The sequence below is a fragment of the Vitis riparia genome, chromosome 13 (genome assembly GCF_004353265.1).
Source record: "Vitis riparia cultivar Riparia Gloire de Montpellier isolate 1030 chromosome 13, EGFV_Vit.rip_1.0, whole genome shotgun sequence".
Classification (NCBI taxonomy): domain Eukaryota; kingdom Viridiplantae; phylum Streptophyta; class Magnoliopsida; order Vitales; family Vitaceae; genus Vitis; species Vitis riparia.
In genome coordinates, this window is record NC_048443.1 from 4,589,939 (window position 1) to 4,609,204 (window position 19,266).

Here is a 19,266-nt window from a genome sequence, read left to right on the forward strand (position 1 = left end):
GTTAACAAGAAACATGTCTCCATGCTGTTTATTTTGAATTCATTTGTTCTCTGTCTCTGTCTCTGTCTCTCTCTCTCTTCCCACTACAAAGTTCCAATTTCCAACCTAATAATTATCCCCAACTGTGTATTCTTCAAGCAAATCTCCCGTGTCAACAAAAAAACACATCTCTTGTTGTAAAAAAAGAGTCTCTCTCTCTCTCTCTCTTCCCACTACAAAGTTCAATTTCCAACCTAATAATTATCCCCAACTGTGTATTCTTCAAGAAAATCTCCCGTGTCAACAAAAAAACACATCTCTTGTTGTAAAAAAAGAGTCTCTCTCTCTCTCTCTCTCTCTCTTCCCACTACAAAGTTCAATTTCCAACCTAATAATTATCCCCAACTGTGTATTCTTCAAGAAAATCTCCCTTGTCAACAAAAAATCATATCTCTTGTTGTAAAAAAGGAGAGAGAAACAGGTTTTTATTAGTAAATCATCCATTTTTTATATGCATCTCCTTTCCAAACCCACCATACCACCTCTATAAGGACCATCACATGCTGTTTCAGTCAACAAATACCATATGACAGTTTCCATCTTCTCTGTAAAAATCTAAACCTTATGAAAAAACAGCTTTCATTGGGCCAACCCCTGGCATGATCCCAGCAGGGTTTTTTCCCCCAAGATGGACAGAACCTCATCGAAGCTTGGCCCTTAAATAAGCCATTGATAATAGCACAAGCTTATGAATAAGGCCATTTTCCTATCTTCTAGAGTCTTGACAAACTAATTTTTATGATACTACTCTACCAAAGTTTCTCAGTATGACACATTTGAGATCACCATTGTTGGTGTAATTACAGCCATCTCCTGCAATCTAATATATGGGCACTAGTATATATGATTTAATCATCCCCTAATCACCAAGCAAGTCAGATCCTTCAACCTCAAAGTCTGCCATACAACCAACAGATTTTCCAAGCTGAACTAGCAATAAAGAATCTTCCTGATTTCAAAATAAAATGAACTAAGATAGCATAATATAGTTGGAGAAATGACTACTAAAATTTCAGTTTGGGTACTTAAACATATCATTATGAATAACTGAAACAGCAAGAAACAAACATTTATATTCATACTGTAAATCAAAACTATTAAAGGTTGCAAAACCAATTTATTACTAAAAGAACATTGAACTGATCATAGTTGTTTATACTATAATTCTTGACATCTCTGCAATCAATAAATGGGCTTAAACCCTGAATCAACAAAGAGAAAAAGAAGGTAGTTGTCTTCCTAATTTCCAAAAATGAGAACTCAGCAAACAAGAATCAGTACACCTATCACCTCTTAAACACAGTTACTCCTCAGCAGCAGCTTGGAGTTCCGAAAATCCTTTTTCAATTCAGAAAATGTCTTCATACAAGCCGCTTTTGACCTTCCCGGAACTGCAGCTGCAATCTTCTCCCACCTCATCGGCACATCCTTGGGAAACGCTTTCAAAGCATTGAGCAAAGCAATATGTTCTCCACTACTCCATCTTTTCACCGTATTCCATTGCCATTGCATCTTCAACGCGTTTATCCACGGGCTTTCGATCCTTCAAGAACCGATTAAACGAATCCGAATCGCTCAATTTCCTCTCCCCCAATGATTTCGCCTTCCGGATCACGCTCTCCACCCCATGCCGGCCCTGGAACGCTTCAGCCACCGCCTCCCACCGACCCGGAATCCCCACAGGGTGCTTCAGCAGCTGCTTTTTCAAAATCTCCACATCCCCATCGACCCAGTCGCTCTCCTCCGCCGCAACCTCCGATCTCTTCTCCACTCTCGCTAACCCATTATCCCCCTCAACCGATGTTGCCACCGGTGAGCTAAACGTCCGTTTCGACCTTCCGCGGTCTCCGATTGGAGAGTGGTCTCTTGTTGGGCTCATCCGAATCCTGCTCTTGAGAGGAAAATTTCGAGGATTGGGCCACGGCCGACGCGTATGTCGCCGGTGGTCAGATGGGAGGGGGCAAAGGGGCCGAGGAGTAAAGAGAGGGCGAACCGGAGGAGAAGAGATTTGAGGGGTTCAGATTGGAGGAAGAAGAGGGAGAGGGAAATGAGGATAGAGGAGACGGAGACGGAGACGGAGATGAAGATGAGTGGCTTGTTAAGGGGTTGGGGATGAAGATGCGTGGATGCTGGAGAATGGTTTGAGCCTGATTGGAACACAAATCTTGGTCTGCTTTCTTCATCTAAGAACTCCATTTTCGTGTATTGGTGTCAACTGTCAAGAGTCGAATGAGACGGGGAGTTGTGCACTTTCTAGTCTCTGTTTGGCTGTTGACAAAAAAGTACCTTTTCTTTTTCTTTCAATTTTCACGCATGTTTCATGCAGGCATGGTCCAATTTACATGGAAGCATGATCCAATATGGTAGGGGTGTCCAAAACATGGATTGATCCAGTAGAAACCATTTGGATCAAATCGCCTGAATCAGTCAAAAGTTAAACATGTCTTATAATAACAAATTTATGTAGATATGATTTTTTTCAAATGGGAAACAATGGACATAATTGATCTAGCTCATTTTGATATTTCAATAATAATCTAATATAATATATTGTATATTACAAGTGTTTATACAACTTTTGGTTTATATTCTATGAGCTCCGTTGGATGACATATACAACTTGTTTAAACCAATAATGATAGATATAAAATTTGTTGAATTCTTTCATGACTTACATAATTGAATCTTGACAGATAATTTGTATATTCATGTATAGTTAGTATGCTCGTATCTCAGAGGTACTTTAATAAAAGCAATAATGATAATAATTTGTTTGATATATGTATATCTAATTTACTATTATAAATTGAAGTGACAACAATCAATTTTGATTAAGGAAGTCAATGTTTATTTAATAAATTTTTTTATTATATATATTTTTGAGTTTGTATTAATATAATTTTTTTCATTATTTTTAAATTAGTAATTAAATTGTATTTGATTTAAAAATAATTAATAAATTTGTGTAAGTTTGAAAAGTTAACTCATACAAATTTAGACATTATGAAAGAATAAAATTAATTATGGTAAATTGACATTATAAAAGTTATAAATATATTCCATAAATTGATTATCATATAGTTGACCGATAGAATAAGAATTTAAATTTTGGTGTGACAAGTTTAATGTTGCTGAAGTCTAGACGTTTATTTTCTAATATCATCTCTACCATTCATTTCAAAGAACCCTAAGAGAAAACATTATTAAAATCAAAACCTAACGATTCTTATTTCAAATTAACAACTTCATCCCCAAAAATATTTGGGTCTTCATGCACTCTTGGGTGATGTGTTTTTTAATGTCAAAAATGTCATCCCTTTGTCACGCAAGACTCTAGCTAACCTGCCTACATGAGAAAAAAAAAAGGGCAAAAAACTCCAACGTTCTTTTTTCTTCATTTTATCCATTGAGCACTGACCCAAACAAAAAAAATTCTCCATCTCCTATTCTCCCTATCAGAAACCCAACTTCGTGAAACCTTAACCTCTTCTCGTAGAGATCGGAGGTCTCAGCTTTGTCAACGCCGCTTTTTGTCTTGAGCTCGCTTGTAGAGGTGTGCATCAACTTTAGGCGATTGATTTTCAGAGCACTTTGTCTTGGTCTGATGATCTTAAGATATAAGAACAAATGAGTCCACCATATTTGAGGTGATTCTTTGATTTAGAGCTAGTGTGGTATTTGATAAGGTTCTTTGTGTCTAATTTTTTTTTCTTTTTATTTTCTTTATTTGTGGTGTTGGATTTTTCGAAACATGATTGGTTCGGGTTTAGTAGCCTTTTTTTTTTTTTAATTTATAATTAGTTTATGGTTTTATTTTCAATTTATTTCTTGCATTCGTTGTTATGTGATTTGAATATTTGGGTCAGAGATTAGGTCATTGTTTTGAAACCTAAAAGTAGTGTGGGTCGTTGTTGTTTTGAGAATTAATTTGTTGGATGGTATGGACAAGGGGTGGTGGTGGTGGTTTTTTTTTTCATTTTCTTTTTTTAACATGCTGAATAGTTTTTATGTGAATTTTTTTTCCTCTTTGGAGGGGAGCTTTTGTAATGGGTTTGGTGTGATTATTACAGTAAAGAGAAAGAAACTCAGTGTTAATGGAGGGGATTGAGGATTGGTTTATGTTCACAATTGAGATAATTAATTTGAGCAATTTAGGTTTGCCCCAAACTCTATTATTTCTCAAAGATGGTGATCCATCCCAAATGTGAATGTCAATTTTTCTTGATTTTGTGTAGAAGCATGTTGAAGGAAAATAGCTTATGATGCTGACTAGAATGCTTCCTGATGGTTCTTTATAGCTTTCTTATGATTTTTTCAACTAAAATTTCAGCATGCTTTGGACTGTTTGATTTTTCCTCTAATATAAACAGATGATGTTATCAGAATTTGGTTGTAGATGCACCCAAAAATGGTAGGAAGTTATGAGTGATATATCACCTTGATAAGGTCCCACATGACCACACTCCACCCATTTACTTGTGAACCCACCAACTAAAACAACCAACCCTCAAGTCTCCACCTGATCTGTCATACAATTCTAAGTTTTCATTCGTTTTCTTAATACATTCTTCGTAATAAAATGGAAAATTAAACTGATAGAAGGAATCTGCTTTTGTGAATTCCAATTATAAAAGTCAATGAAGAAAGCTTATTGCCATTAGAGACTATTTAAATGATAAAATAAATATATTTAAATGGAGTATTCTTGCAACTGTGGCTTAACCTTTTTTTTTCCTATGAAAATTGAACTTATTTTTTAGAAAATAAAAAAAGTTAAATATTATTTTTTACATTTTCAAAGACGCCAACCTTCAAATATTGATAATTCTTAGAAAAAGAGATTTTTTTAGATTGTTTTTTTTTTTTTTTTTTCAAAATGCCTATCTTTCTTCTACAGACAAACTCCTTTGCAATATAATAGGTTTCATGGAGGAGCAAGAAGCTTTGGTGGTGAAGTCATGGAATTCAATGAAGAAGCATGCTGGAGAGTTGGGTCTAAAATTATTTTTGAAGTAAGTCAAATTCTCCTCATTCTTCCCTACACATAGATAATTACCTTATTTCTCGATGATATAGAAAAATTGAATAAAGCTTTGGTTTTTGATTGGGAAGTGTTGGATTCAATTTTTGTAGAATATTTGAGATTGTTCCATCAGCTAAAAAACTATTCTCATTCCTAAAGGACTCAAAGGTTTCTCTAGAGAAGAACCCAAAGCTCTGTTCCCCCACCCCCCCACACCACACACACACACACACACACCTCCAAATGGGTTATATACAAAATTTGAGGATTATGGACATTACAATAATTGGAAAAAAAAAATATTTATTCTAATCATCTATAGGTGTGAACCTTTATAGCTCAAAATATAGGTGAGTTTTTGAACCAAAACCCACCAAGATAGAATATGTGAATTATATTCCTATTGGATCTTATATTATAAATTTATAATGTTTTTAAAAAAAATGAAAAGTGCCCTCCAATAATTTTCTAGTGGTTTAACATGCCTCCCTTGCAACCATCTAAAGACTACATTATTGATCCTCCTCAACTATCTTTTCCTTAGTCTCTTCTAATTTGAAAATCACAAAGTAGTCAACATGGTCATACAAAATTTACATAGTTTATGAGAGGGTTAATCTTTGAAAATATTTTTCAAACAAATCTTCTTATTATTCCCATCCAACCAACTTCAACCATGAAAAATACATGTCTGTATATCATAATATTAAATTACAACTTACAAGCTTTAGCAAATTTTCCATATTTGATTCTTTTGTAACTTTGTGTAGACTTGTGAATCAATTGTTCAACATCGAAAAGGTGGCAAAGTGACAGTGAGAGACTCTACCTTAAAGAAATTAGGTGTTGATCACTACAAATCTGGTGTCCTTGATGAACGCTATGAGGTATATATAGTTATTATAAAGTATATGAAAATTTCAAGATGTTGCAACTCTTTCAATTTGATGATTTACAAACAATTTTTGAACACAAAAAATAAATTATTCAGATCATATAGGTTATAAAGTTTGCATTGTTGGAAACAATAAAAGTAGTTCCTAAAATGTGGTCACCAACAAGCTAATGATTAGTCAGTTGCTGCTATCAAATCAGAGATGAAGCTGTCCTCTTACACATATGTGATCAAATCATCTATAAAATAAGACAGAATGAATGTATTGATACACAGGAGCTTGTTTGTTTTGGTTGTGTTTTTGGTTTATTCATTAGGTGTGTGCTGGGATAAATCTTTGAAAAGGTCTTAGTTTGAGAAAAGAGCTACTTTTTCTATTGTGTTTTGTTTGGTTGAAAGAAAAGAAAATTTTAAGATTTTGTTATACCTTTTTACTATTCTTCAATCTTCCTTGTAGAAAAATGGATGGTAGGAAAAGATTAAGGGCTGGACTAAAGTGATCTTGGAATCTAGAAGATGAAGCCATAAAAGAATGTTGGTAAAATAACATTTCCCATGCCACCAAAATTAAAAAACTAGATGTTACTGAGGCATCATCATCAATTTTTGGCAAAAATAAATAACCCCATTTTTTAAGGAATGGGGATTTCATTTCTTGCAAAACAAACAGGATTTCATTTTTTTGGTTCATATTTGTTCTTTGTCCATTGTCCATTGTAAGGTTAACCAACTATCAAGACAACCTATTTTTTCTTATTCAATCATGCTCTGCAACTTTTTGAACATAATAAAAGCATGGAATATAACTCAAAAAATGCTTTTTTTTTTTACACATATATAGGATGAGAATTGAAAAACATATAATTCTAAAAATTGATAATTTTTTTTTGAAGTAAACTACTAGTGATTTGAACATAAATTTTTTATAATAATTCTTCAAATCTAACTTCCAAGAATTTAGAGATAAGCTAAAGGTAGAAGTGCAGATTGTGCTAAATAATGGATTCCCATGCAAACTGATCGAATCTTACTATATTTTCAATTTGGGCGGGTTATTCATCTATCAATATGTCTAATTCGAGAGTGGGTTAGGAATTCTTAACCTATGTCAAGCGGGGTTATCAAACAAAATAATTATTTTAGAGTCTATACTATAGAAAATAGTATACTAAATGTTACCCATGAGTGCTTCTTGCATTTGCACTGATCGTTTCCCTTGGATGAACTCAAATTACAATAATAAGAATAAAGCAGTTAAGATATATCCATCATTCTAACTTGTTTTTCCACAAGGAAATTTTTGTTTATGTTATGTGAACCAATACATAAGCTTATTGGAACAATCCATTGTCCCTCAACAAACAAACTAGATAACATAACCTGAGACTGCACAACCCAAGCAATACATCAAATGTATCAATTTATAAGTACATACAATGGAAAAACCTATAGCAAAAGCATGTTTGGATTTTACAGAAATAACAGGATATTCTTTTTGCTTTATCCAGGTGTCAATAATTGATTTCACTTGAACAACATATTCTTCTAAAAGAATACACCACGAATCTTTTGTCTTTGCATTTTTGTTGCCCTTTTGGACCTTTGCTTCCCTTATGGACCCGTGCTTCAGAATGCAACTGAAAGGTAAAAATGAACAAAAAAATGTTATCTATCAATCATCACAAAATAAAATAGTCTAATTTAGGAAGTGTGGATCAGGATGACTACAGAGTAAATGACATACTCTTGATGACTAACAATATTGTGTTGTAGAGGAATGCACCATAGACGTATGTGATGTAGAGAAATAAACACTTGTGAACATTTCATTAGTTCCTACTTTAAGGGGGAAGACATAAGTTTGCATACCACCACAACCAAACAATCCAGAAGTTTATTCCCAATAGTATGACCATCATTGCAGCTGTAGGGTATGAAATTGAAATTTGCATAAAATTTTCAATTGACTCCTAGAATAAACATCATCTACTTTAAGAAGAACGCAAACAAGACCATAAGCATAAGGCTAGAGGGTTGTGAAGAACAATATCTTTAAGATAATTAAAAACTAGGTAAAAAAAAATTATATGCAAGTAGAAATCAAGTATAGTAGCCAATTTAATTACAACAAAAAAGCAAGGCATTCTGTGTGGGGTTAGAGTGTGAGTGATGTAGAACAAAGCCTATATAATTGCAATCATAATTAAAATTGTAGTAACTATGGTATTTTCCACAATCATAATTAAATACTTAAACACTTTCTCAATTGATCTTGACACCATGGATTATATCATCATTGAATACCAAAGATAGGTCTTCTGGTGGACAAAGGAACTACCTAAGGTTCACAAATGAGGTACATATGGTGCACAAAGGTAATACCTAAGGTGCATTAAGGTAGTACACAAGGTTGATTAAAGCAGTACTTAAGGTGCATTAAGGTAGTACACAAGGTTGATTAAAGTGGTACCCAAGGTGCATTAAGGTAGTACCTAAGGTTCACTAAGGTAGTACCTAAGTTTTAGTTCACTTTTGTGTATAAGGGTGTTTTGGTAATCACATAAGATTGAACAAGGATAAGTGAGTGGTATATCTGGACAGGGCTAATTGATTAATTAGTCCTTGTATGGTTAATTAATCAATTAGCAATTTTTTTGGGCTAGATTAAGTGACCCAAGCCCATGGTGGGCTTAAGTCACTTAAGCCTAATAAGAAGCCTATAAATACCCCTTTAGGGGTTAGGGTTTCCAAGGCTTGCCATTCTCTCATTCAATTTAGAGAGAGAACCTAACCTCCATCATTGAGATTTCCACCATCTTAGTGCCTAGACACAAGGAAGAGTCATTGGACGAAAGGTCATAGTGTTTACGAGGTCCATTACGATTTTAGAGTTATCTACATCAATTGGAATCGATTTGGAAACATTCGTATCAAAGGTATGTGGCTTTATTCTCTAAATCTATGTTTTATAAGGTATCCTTATTGTTTTTGAAGACTTGTTTATTCGCTACGATAGGTTTAGAGAGCCCTAAGGATAGTTGCATGCACCCTACGCGATCTAGGGCATGGGAACGAAGTAATCTAGGGTTCCCAACAACTGGTATCAGAGCCTTAGGGTAGGTTCTAGCATGTTAGATCTGTTCTAGGGTGTGCTAATTCTGTTTTGCAAGGTTGTTTTATTCATCCCATAACCCAAAGGGATGAATGAATGAGATGCTTTTATTTGTTCAATTGAATGAATGTCAATATGATGATTATAATTGTGATTGATTGTTATTTGTTCATTTGTCCTCTTGACCTTATAAACGCTTTTTAGAGCTATAAGAGCCCCTTGGGCTAAAAGTATATGATGTCTACATAATTGAGAGCAAGCTATTATGTATAATTTCTCCACAACTGCTTCTTGAAGAAAAATGCTACTTGATTTTCATGTTTGGTGGATTAAACCATAAATGACACATGTCCTTCCTTAAGTGAAATTCATCATATTTTTTAAATATCTGTTATAAATTTTTCCTATATGAAATTTAAACAAGCCATTTAAATAATGCATACTTTTTAAATTTGTTTAAAGAAGGAATTGTATCTCAAAATTTTGAGCAAAAATAAATTGATTAATTTAATAAAAAAAATGCAAAATTTCATGTAAATTAATAAATCATCAGTTTGTGAATTGTAGAACTAGTTATAAGTGAGGGAAATGGAATAGGCAAACATAGATGCAAAAAGTTTAAGTGAAGGAAAAATCGTAATATAATTAAATTCAACTCTAGATGATCCAAACACTGGATAGATCGATGTCTTGATGCAAGTAAGGATGGCGATGGGGTGGGTTTTTTTGGCTATCCACCTTGCCCCGCCCCTCATGAGACAAGTTTGAAATTTAAATAAATGGGTTAGAGGCGGGTTTGAGATTGGGGTGGGTTTGGGTATTGTCTTGTCCCACCTTGCCTCCCTTCACTCCAATTATATATTAAATTAATTTTAAAAATTAATATAATTTAAAAATTAATTTTTAATAATAATAATAATAATAATAATAATAATAATAATAAGACTTTTCAATAAAATAATTAGTTATAAAAATATAATATTTAATTATTTATAAAATATATTTTTACAATTTTCCAAAAATAATTTTTTTTTTTTTAAAAAAAAAGTTAAATAAGGCGAGATAGGGTAGGTATAGTAAATTTTCATGCCCGCCTCGCCCTGCCTCACTCCATTTAATTTTTTTTAATGGGATGGGGATGAAAATTATTTTGAATAAATGGGGTGGGGTTGGGATGTGGGTGACTTGTCCCGAGTCTGTCTCATTACCATCCCTAGATGCGATGAGTAATTACACTTGCTATTTTTTATATTCTTAATACTAAGGCATTAGGCATGTGTAACAGCTCAATAGATACTATTTAACTTTCACATGGTGAATAGACATTTTATTTTAAGTGATGGTTTAACACCATGCTAAAGCTTTGGTTTTAATAAAGAATCATGTTATGCAATTAATTACATTTATTTTCTCCTTTTATTAACCTCAATTCATTGCTTTTGATAGCTTAAAACCTTATAGCATCACTAAAAAGAGGGGTGGAGGTCTTGGAGCAACTTCAAAATTCTTTACATGTTAACAAAGAGCAAGTCCTCAAAATTTAAGATTCATATTTTACAGGTTTATTCCTTTTGTCCTAAACTTTTAACATATTTCATTATAGATGGTTCTTATCATATTGGTTGTAGGATTATTGAGCTTTTGATTGAAATAATGAGGTAATATTTTCTGTTATTCTTTTTAACTAAATGAAGTTGTTGTCATCTAGTTGAATATTTGAAAGAACTTATTGATTGGTTGTATAAAGAGTACCATGGATCATCAATGTGGGAGAAAAAAGAATGGGAATACTTTAAACTTTGTTTCATTTATTTATTTTATTTTTATTTTTATTTTTAATTTATAGGGTTTGATCTTAAAAAAAATGTCAATAAAATGTAGGATGTATCATTATTCTTGAACTTTTTGTACTTGTCAATTAATGTTTATATTATAGCTTTATATTTGTTTTCAAACCACCAAAAAAATAATAAAAAAAGAAACATTAATTTAAGAAATGCTTCAAAAGAAACAGAATAAAGAATGATATCAAAATATCGAAAACACTTCTTCGACACTGTTAAACAGTCTTTAAGCCTTCTTAAATTTAGGAAATATTATACTTATAATTTATTTGGTAAGTTCAAAGTTGATTTTTTATGCTTAACCTTATTAAAAACAGTTTTGAAATTTTCTCTTGTAATCTCATTTTTTTCTTTAATTTTTACATCATTTTTATGAATTTAAAACTGAAGCCTAAAACCTTGGGGATGGTTGAGAAATCATTACATTAAAGAAGGTGATATACGTTGATCTAAAACCATAAAAATTACCTCAATGAACTTATTAGGGGGGTTGAACTAAGTTTTTGTATATCAAAGTTTACCTTAATAGTCATTGTACTATCACTTGTTCATATGTTGAAAGAATTTGAAATTCTTGTTAAAATACTACGAGATAATTAATAAATTTATATGTAATTATTGTATATAAGTAGTTACATTAATTCTTTAAATTAGGTTATTATATATATTAGTATTTGGAGGTATTTTAATTAATAAAATCCAATTTGATTTTATGACTTATAGTTAATTTTTTCTTTTATTTTATGATAAGGGAAATTTTATTATTTTAATAACAAGGTTGAAAAATTATTTTTAATAAAACATGCTCAAGGAAGACACTTTTATAAGTGTCATTGTTAATAAAAATCAATTAAGTGAACATTTTAGTAAGTGTGAAGACTAGTAATTTTGTAAAAATTATTTTAATAGAAAGTTATCAAAGATGATGCTTTTATAAAGTGTCATTATTAACATTATTCAAAGATGATGCTTCTCCATGCATCATTGAAAATATTAATAAAAGATAATGCTTCCTATAAGTGTCATTGTTGACTTGAATATATATGATACTTTAGAGAAATGTCATCTTATACATTTTTTACACTTGAAAAGTGTCATTGATTCCCCTTTCATTGTAGTGAACTCTTAATTTGTTTTTCTGTTTGCTTCTCAATCATAACTTTTCATTGCTCCAACTTCTCAAAGACATCATTCTCACGTTTTAAAATATATACCTAGACCACTCTAGAGTAATCATCAATTGAGATTAAAATATATCTTCCACTGCCATGTGGTACCAATTTATTGTGATAGGAAACTTCAATGCAAACATGTTAACGTAAAAACATAAAAATCAAATGATCCGCATACAAAAATACATAAGATTTTAATATAGTTTGACTAACCATGTTTACATCCATGAATGAGAGAAATCATTCCATTGTACTATAGAGAGTATTACAAAAGACAGAAACTGTATATAATTATTATGTTCCAAAAATCACATCTTTCCCCACTCCTTTTATCTAATACTATGAACCATGAGTTCTCTTACTCCATCAAATCTCTCATTCTTCCTCTCTTCTTTCTCTAACACATAGTCTTCGTAGGCCAATCTCATTCTTATTTTCATCTCATCTCATCCCATCTCATAACTTTTTCCCCCTCATAATCTAAAATATTTATAAAGACATTACTATTAACTTTTCTTATTGTAAAAGAAAAATGTAATTGATGTTAATTAGGAATTTGAAACACTTCCTAACAATTATTATTATTATTATTATTATTTATGAATTTTTTTTTTTCAAATTGTAACATGTCTCGGAATGATTCTCCTTCTTGAAGATAAAGAAGAAGATGAAAAATGGGACCAGAGAAAATCAGCATCTACAAAAAATGGGACCAGACAGTCAGCATCCGATATTTGGAGATACATAGAGGAATAGATATATATTATCAGCTTCCTTGTCCATACAGTCATGATAAAGAAATCGAGAAGGGCCAGCATATGCAACAGGACTGTTGAGTTTGCGCGCATGCATATATGTCAGGCTCGTTCAACACGAGTTTTGTCTGTATGGCCTCCCTCACAGCCGTCCTGGCCACGCATCTTACCCATCAGAATCCAATTCCTTGAGTACTAGCGTTTACGTTTTTGGCATATTCAATAACTGGCAGCCAAAATTTTCTTTTGGAATTGTCGCATGCTTTGTTTTTGTTTTTTGATATTTTTTTCTTTGTTCAATTTTTAAATTAGTCTTTGTTCACAAGTAAAAAATCTGAAACTTCTCGAATTGAAGAATCAAATCTTAGCTTTCTATCATTTTCACTGTGTTTTATTATGAATTCTTTACTAGTCTTTTCCTTCGGACTTATGACAGAGGGCCACATTTCCGATTGTTAATTTGCTAATTTTTTTAATTATTATTAAATGATAAAATTGATCTTAATCCTAAATGTACATGTATCACATGCATGTTCTCTAAGTTTATGATACATGTGAAATTAATGTTCATTTGCCTAACAAGTTTACCATAATTTTATTTGCTAAAATCAAACAAATGAAGAATGAATTGAAGTGTTTTTAGTAGAAGTGTTTTGTTTGAAAACGTTATAAAAGCGATTTTTTAATATTATAAATAATTTTTCAAAATTTTAAAAGCGTTTTTTTAAATCTTACCAAATACCTTATATTTTTTAAGCTAAAAACGCTTCTATAATCACTGCAAAATGAACTCTAAATTTGTATTAATTTAAAAAGTGGGAATACCATTTTCAGTCTTCTATACTGATGGTGCTTTTCTTCAATTAAGAAAATGTATCGTTTTCAAAATCTTCTCAACCCTTGTTCTCCTAGCTGTGAGTTTCAAAAATGGTACCACAGCAGGCTTAATAATGTATCTACCATGCTAGGTAGTCTCATGTAACATGAGCTTAGATGTGTTTAATCCTCCAGCCAAAGCTATAGGTCGAATTAAAATCTGAGTTTGAATTTTCCAATATGAATTGAACTTGTGCTGGTCTTGGGTTTAATTACTGTTAAGGCTTAATTTAAAAATTAGCTGATTTGAGTTGCATGATTATTTGTTAAACTTAACAGTGTAAGTTCTCATTAAATAATCATTTTGAAAATTATAAGGGGCTAAAATTAATAAAATTTTTAAGAATTTAGTAAAATTGATGACACCTGTTCTTCCTCAAGTGAAATTCATTCCATATTTTTGAAACTTTTGCTATAAATTTTTTCTAAAGGGAATTCAAACAAGCCATTTAAATAATGCATGCCCTATAAATTTGTTTAAAGAAGCAATAGCAGCTCAAAACTTAGAGCAAAAATAAATTGAATGATTTGATAAGAAGGAAGAACTTCAGGTAAATTTACAAATTATCAGCTAGGCCCGTAGAACTAGTTGCAACCCATGGAAAAGAAAGAGGTGAAGGAAAAAGAGAATATGGTTGAATCCAACTCTAGAATGATGATATAGAATCCGAGCCCTGATTTGATTAATATCCTGGTGCAGTGAATGACTATGCTTGCCATTTTCTACATTTTAGATTTCATATATCTTATATTTCTTAATTCTAAGTCTATGGACATGTGTAATAGCTTGATGAATATTATTGAACCTTCGCACAGTTAATGAGCAATACCATGCCAGAGCTTTGGTTCTTAGGATCGGATTGTGCACTTCATTAATTACACATATATTCTGCTTTTATCAACATCATTTCAAGTTTGTTTGGTTTTTGAAAGTGTTTCTAATTTTTATAATACTTGAATTTGATAAAAAATTTTAAGTATTACAAAAGGTCAAAAACATTTCATAAAATCACTATAAAACGAGCTTTTTCTTGATAATCGAAAAAAAAGGTAGAGATCCAAGAGAGACTTCAAAATTGCATGTTAACCAAGCAGCAAGTCCTCAAAATCCTCAAAATCTGATATTTGATTGAGAGTGTTCACTTCTCTATTAGGGTTCGTTTACTATTACAATTATAATTATTATTTTTAATGCATGTTTTTCAAATTGCATGTAATATCTCTCATAATGATCCTCACTGGATGAAAAATAGGACCAGAGTGTCAGCATCCGCTAAAAATGGACCAGAGAGTCACCATCTGCTATTTGATAATACATTGAGGAATAGATATATAATATCAACTTCCTTGTCCATATATTCATAAAGAAATCGAGAAATGGCCAGCACCTACAAGAGGAGTGTTGAGCCGTGGCATCTCAGTCATCCATGCATGTTCCGGACACGTTGAACATGAATTGTAATCAGATTTTGCAAAACAATCCGGAGTTTTATCTTCTTAGCCTCCCTCTATGGCTTTCTAGCCATACATCTTATCCCTTAGTTTCTAATTCCATGAGAACTAGGGTATACGGTGTTTGTCCTATTCAATGACAGGCGGCCAAACTTTTCTTGCTTTCTGTCATTTTCACTATGCTTTGCTTTCTTTTCTGGTCTGTTGTTCCTTCGGCCTTGTCACAGAGGGCCACGTTTCTGGTTGCTCATTAAATTTCTTCAATTATTAGCAAATGATAAAGCTTATCTTAATACTAAATGTATATTTGCCTTGTGACAGGGGGGTCACATTTCTTGTTGTTCATTAACTTTTTTTTTAATTATTAGTAAATGATCAAATTTACCTTAATACTATACATACATTGTCACATGTTCTTTAAGTTTATTATACATGTGAAATTAATGTTCATTTGCCTAATTTACCTATAATTTTGTTTGCTAAAATCAAATAAGTAAAAAAGTGAAACATCTCTCTCTCTCTCTCTCTCTCTCTCTCTCTCTCTCTCTCTCTCTATATATATATATATATATATATATATATATTATGTTTCTCATCAATTATTAATTTATATTTCCTCGGACCTTTAAGGATTTCTAAAATTATTAGTTTATGCATGCATTTAATGAGATTTTTAATTTAGTGCATTGGGCGTCCAAGTTGATATAAGAAGATTTTATTATTTAAACAAAGTTATTAATTCATCAAACATTCAATTATCGAGGTTTTATTGTAGTACAACAGGCTTAATGATGTATCTAACATGCTAGCTAATCTCATGTAGCATGAACTTAGATGTACATATTGTTTTATCAACCAACCAAAGCTTTTAGATTGAATTACACTGTGAGTTCGATTTTCCACTTTATGAATTGAACTTATGTTGGTCTTAGGTTTAAATAATTCACCCTAATTACTATTAAGGCTTAACTTAAAAATTAGCAAGATTTGATCCACATTATTTGTTTAACTTAACAGTAAAGTTTCATTAAATAATTATTTAATCATCATACCAAATTTTTGGTTCTCGGAGGAAGCAAGTTTAGCCCTCTATACTGAATCTGTAAATGGCACATGATAATTGACCGTATTACCGAAGAAAAATGTGTACAATTAGGGGACTTGCACATATATGCTACGATGATGCCTATATAAGTACATGCCATGATCATTCTCCATTGCATCTGCATCTCTGTTCAACACCTCCAGTTAAGCTGATCTCCAATGGACAACCAACCCCACTTCATCTACCTTTTTCTCTTGCTTTCCGTTATAATAACTGCTGATGGTATATCCCTCACTATTATATATCCATTGTATATATGTAAGAGTGCATGCATGATAGTTCTTTCTCTTATTGTACCATTTCCTATTACAGGGGCTTATGCACATGCTAATAGCTTCACCAAACTTTTTGTGTTTGGGGACTCGTATGTTGATACCGGGAATAGGAATTTCACAGCTAGTTCATGGAACGAACCGTATGGAATTACTTATCCTGGTAGACCCGCTGGTCACTTCTCTGACGGCCATGTCTTCAGTGAATACATTGGTTAATCTCTCTTCCCTTGGAGTGAATTTTTATTTATCATATGAATTGATTTTTTTTTTTATAAAGTTTATTTTATATATGACTTCTAAGCTAAATCGTTTGGCAACAGTAGTTTTGATTTTTTGGGTGATTTAGTTGGAAGTTGGATGATATTTTCAATAAGTCCCATGAAATGTACCCATAATAACAACATTGAAAATTGTTGATTTGTCAAGTTCATTGGTATGAAAATTCTACCCAAAAATCTGAAAAAGGTCACCATGGAAGTTCTTTATTTTGGTTACTTTACTATCATTTCAGATAACTAAAATATTTTATGTTTTGAACTGCATGACAAATAGCTTCATGGATGGGCATAAAGTCTCCTACACCATATAGACTTAGAGAAATAGGATCCATAGAATATGGAATGAATTTTGCTTATGGAGGGACAGGCATCTTCGAAACACTGGTTGCTGCACCAAACATGACAATACAAATCGGTCTTTTTGAACAACTCCTTGAAGAGAAACTCTATACCGAAGATGACCTTAAGTCTTCCATTGCTCTGGTATCTGTTTCTGGCAATGATTATAATGCCTACATTGCTAGAGGTGGAAGTCTTCCGGTGAGCACATGGACTTCAATTAGTTTTATCAAAATCAAACTAAATACAGTGATTTTCTCGATGGCTTATTGTCTTTGGATGATGTATATTTTTTCAATGGTGGAACTAACTTCAAATGTACATTTTAGGGTTTGCCAGCCTTTATTGTATCTGTTGTTAAGCAGCTTGGCTTGGATCTAGAACGTATTCATGATTTGGGAGTGCCAAAAGTAGTCGTTATGGGAATACAGCCTCTTGGATGTTTACCTCAATTTACAAAGGAATATTCGTACGAGAAATGTAATGAAACAGGAAACTTGGCTTCACTGTTTCACAACCTATTACTAACTACTGTGGTAGAGGAGCTGAAGCTGGAGAATGGTGAATCTGAATTTGTGATGCTTGATATGTACGATGCATTCATGTCTGCAATGAAGAAACATGAAAATGAAACAGGTGATTTCCCCATATTTATGTGAGACAAATACTGAATTTTGGTTATGGTAAGTCAATAGGAGAATTGCAAGTTGTTTTCTTTATGGACAGGGTCGAGCTTCATCATCCATCTTAGATCAGGGCTCAGGTCCTGATATATCAGGTCAGTCTGCAGTCTCAGGAAAATCAGGAGTGAGTTCTGAACACACACCCGCCACAAATATTCACAAAAAAAGGGAAAAAATAAAGAAAGATAAAACAAATTATTATCATCATCCTTGGAATTCTCATGTTTGTCCATACCATTGGAGGCGTAATAGGAATCATCATCTTTAATATGATTGCTCCGTAAGTTGTATACCACAAATATATGAATTCATAAATGCCTCCTCGTGCAGGAACTTCAGAGTTGAAGAATACATTGAGGCCATGTTGCGCAGGTATAACAAGCGAAGACGGGTGTGGGGACGTAGAGAATGGGGAAAAGAAATACAATGTGTGCATTGATCCCAAGATGGCATTCTTTTGGGATTCGTTTCACCCTACACAAGCGGGCTGGCATGCAATTTACTCGGTTCTAAAATCTTCTATCGCAAACCTCTTCCAGAGAGAGTTGTGGGGAAGTTTTTAATTCATGTTTCCGCCTTATGCAGAAGGTCTGGATTGCTCAAGAATCAGTAAGGATAAATATTAGTATTGGTATTGGTATCAATAATGTGTTGGACTCGTGTTTCTCCAACGTAATTCATATCAGTAAAGAGCATCAATGTATTGATGTTAATAAGGTTATTGGCAGTAGGGTAACTCCTACAATCCTACTCTTGTAGTATGATCATCCCCAATAACTTGGAATTTATTCTAGTATCATTTTGCTTTTGATGTTTGAATTTGAGACACTTTTGAAGCTTTAAACTCATCATCCCAACTAAAAATAAAGACCTTCATTAGAGGTCACGCCATTTAATTATTAACAGCTTGCATGTGCGGTTCATGTTGATACTTTGTTGTGCCCAAATGAAAAGGCTTTAAACTTGTACTAATTCAATGGGTACCTGGCGTCAAAATGAAGAAAGAATTGAAGGGGCTTAAGGTTATCACTTGAGAGGGATTTGAAAAAGTGAAAGTTTAAGAGGTGAATTAATATGACATAGATCAAAATAAACTTTGACTGGAACAAAATAAGGTAGAAGGTATGGAGAATTGCTAAGAGTGGTTATGGAAAACTTTGACTGGAACAAAATAAACTAAGCCAAGTAGTGTGGGCATCCTGTTAAGTTCTCTTCCATTGCCTTTTGTACTAAACAATTTACACAGACTCAAACACTATAGTAAGAGTGGCCTAACATTTTACAAACATATAAAATGGTTTTGCCTTTGATAATAAATAAACAAAAACTACAAGAAGATAGGTTTATAGCATCAGCCATTGACTAAAGATGATCAGAAAAGGCATCACTATAAACTATGAAAGCAGAGGCAAATGACC

The 19,266-nt window shown here is 32.5% G+C and overlaps 1 protein-coding gene and 1 pseudogene across 2 annotated transcripts; one reads left to right on the plus strand and one right to left on the minus strand.

The window, feature by feature from the left end:
• Positions 1-1,118: 1,118 nt before the first annotated feature.
• LOC117928896 lies at positions 1,119-2,318 on the minus strand (annotated as a pseudogene).
• A 14,091-nt stretch (positions 2,319-16,409) lies between these two features.
• Positions 16,410-18,641, plus strand: LOC117929123 (GDSL esterase/lipase At5g03610-like). Of its 2 annotated transcripts, none has more exons than XM_034849339.1 (5): positions 16,410-16,492; positions 16,583-16,759; positions 17,101-17,366; positions 17,495-17,801; positions 18,179-18,641. In XM_034849339.1, the coding sequence occupies exons 1-5, from the start codon at positions 16,432-16,434 to the stop codon at positions 18,409-18,411; spliced, it is 1,044 nt and encodes a 347-aa protein (XP_034705230.1). In that variant the 5' UTR covers positions 16,410-16,431; the 3' UTR covers positions 18,412-18,641. The 2 variants fall into 2 exon arrangements, with proteins under 2 accessions (XP_034705230.1, XP_034705231.1); XM_034849340.1 differs by having other exon boundaries at positions 16,428-16,495; positions 16,586-16,759.
• Positions 18,642-19,266: the final 625 nt, after the last annotated feature.

What these genes read in the sequence shown, in the direction of transcription:
- LOC117929123 (XM_034849339.1), top strand. Translation starts at nt 16,432, where the DNA reads ATGGACAACCAACCCCACTTCATCTACCTTTTTCTCTTGCTTTCCGTT. An exon ending in TGTCTTCAGTGAATACATTG is followed by an intron (nt 16,760 to 17,100) that starts GTTAATCTCTCT and finishes CATGACAAATAG; the next exon opens with CTTCATGGATGGGCATAAAG. An exon ending in CTAGAGGTGGAAGTCTTCCG is followed by an intron (nt 17,367 to 17,494) that starts GTGAGCACATGG and finishes TGTACATTTTAG; the next exon opens with GGTTTGCCAGCCTTTATTGT.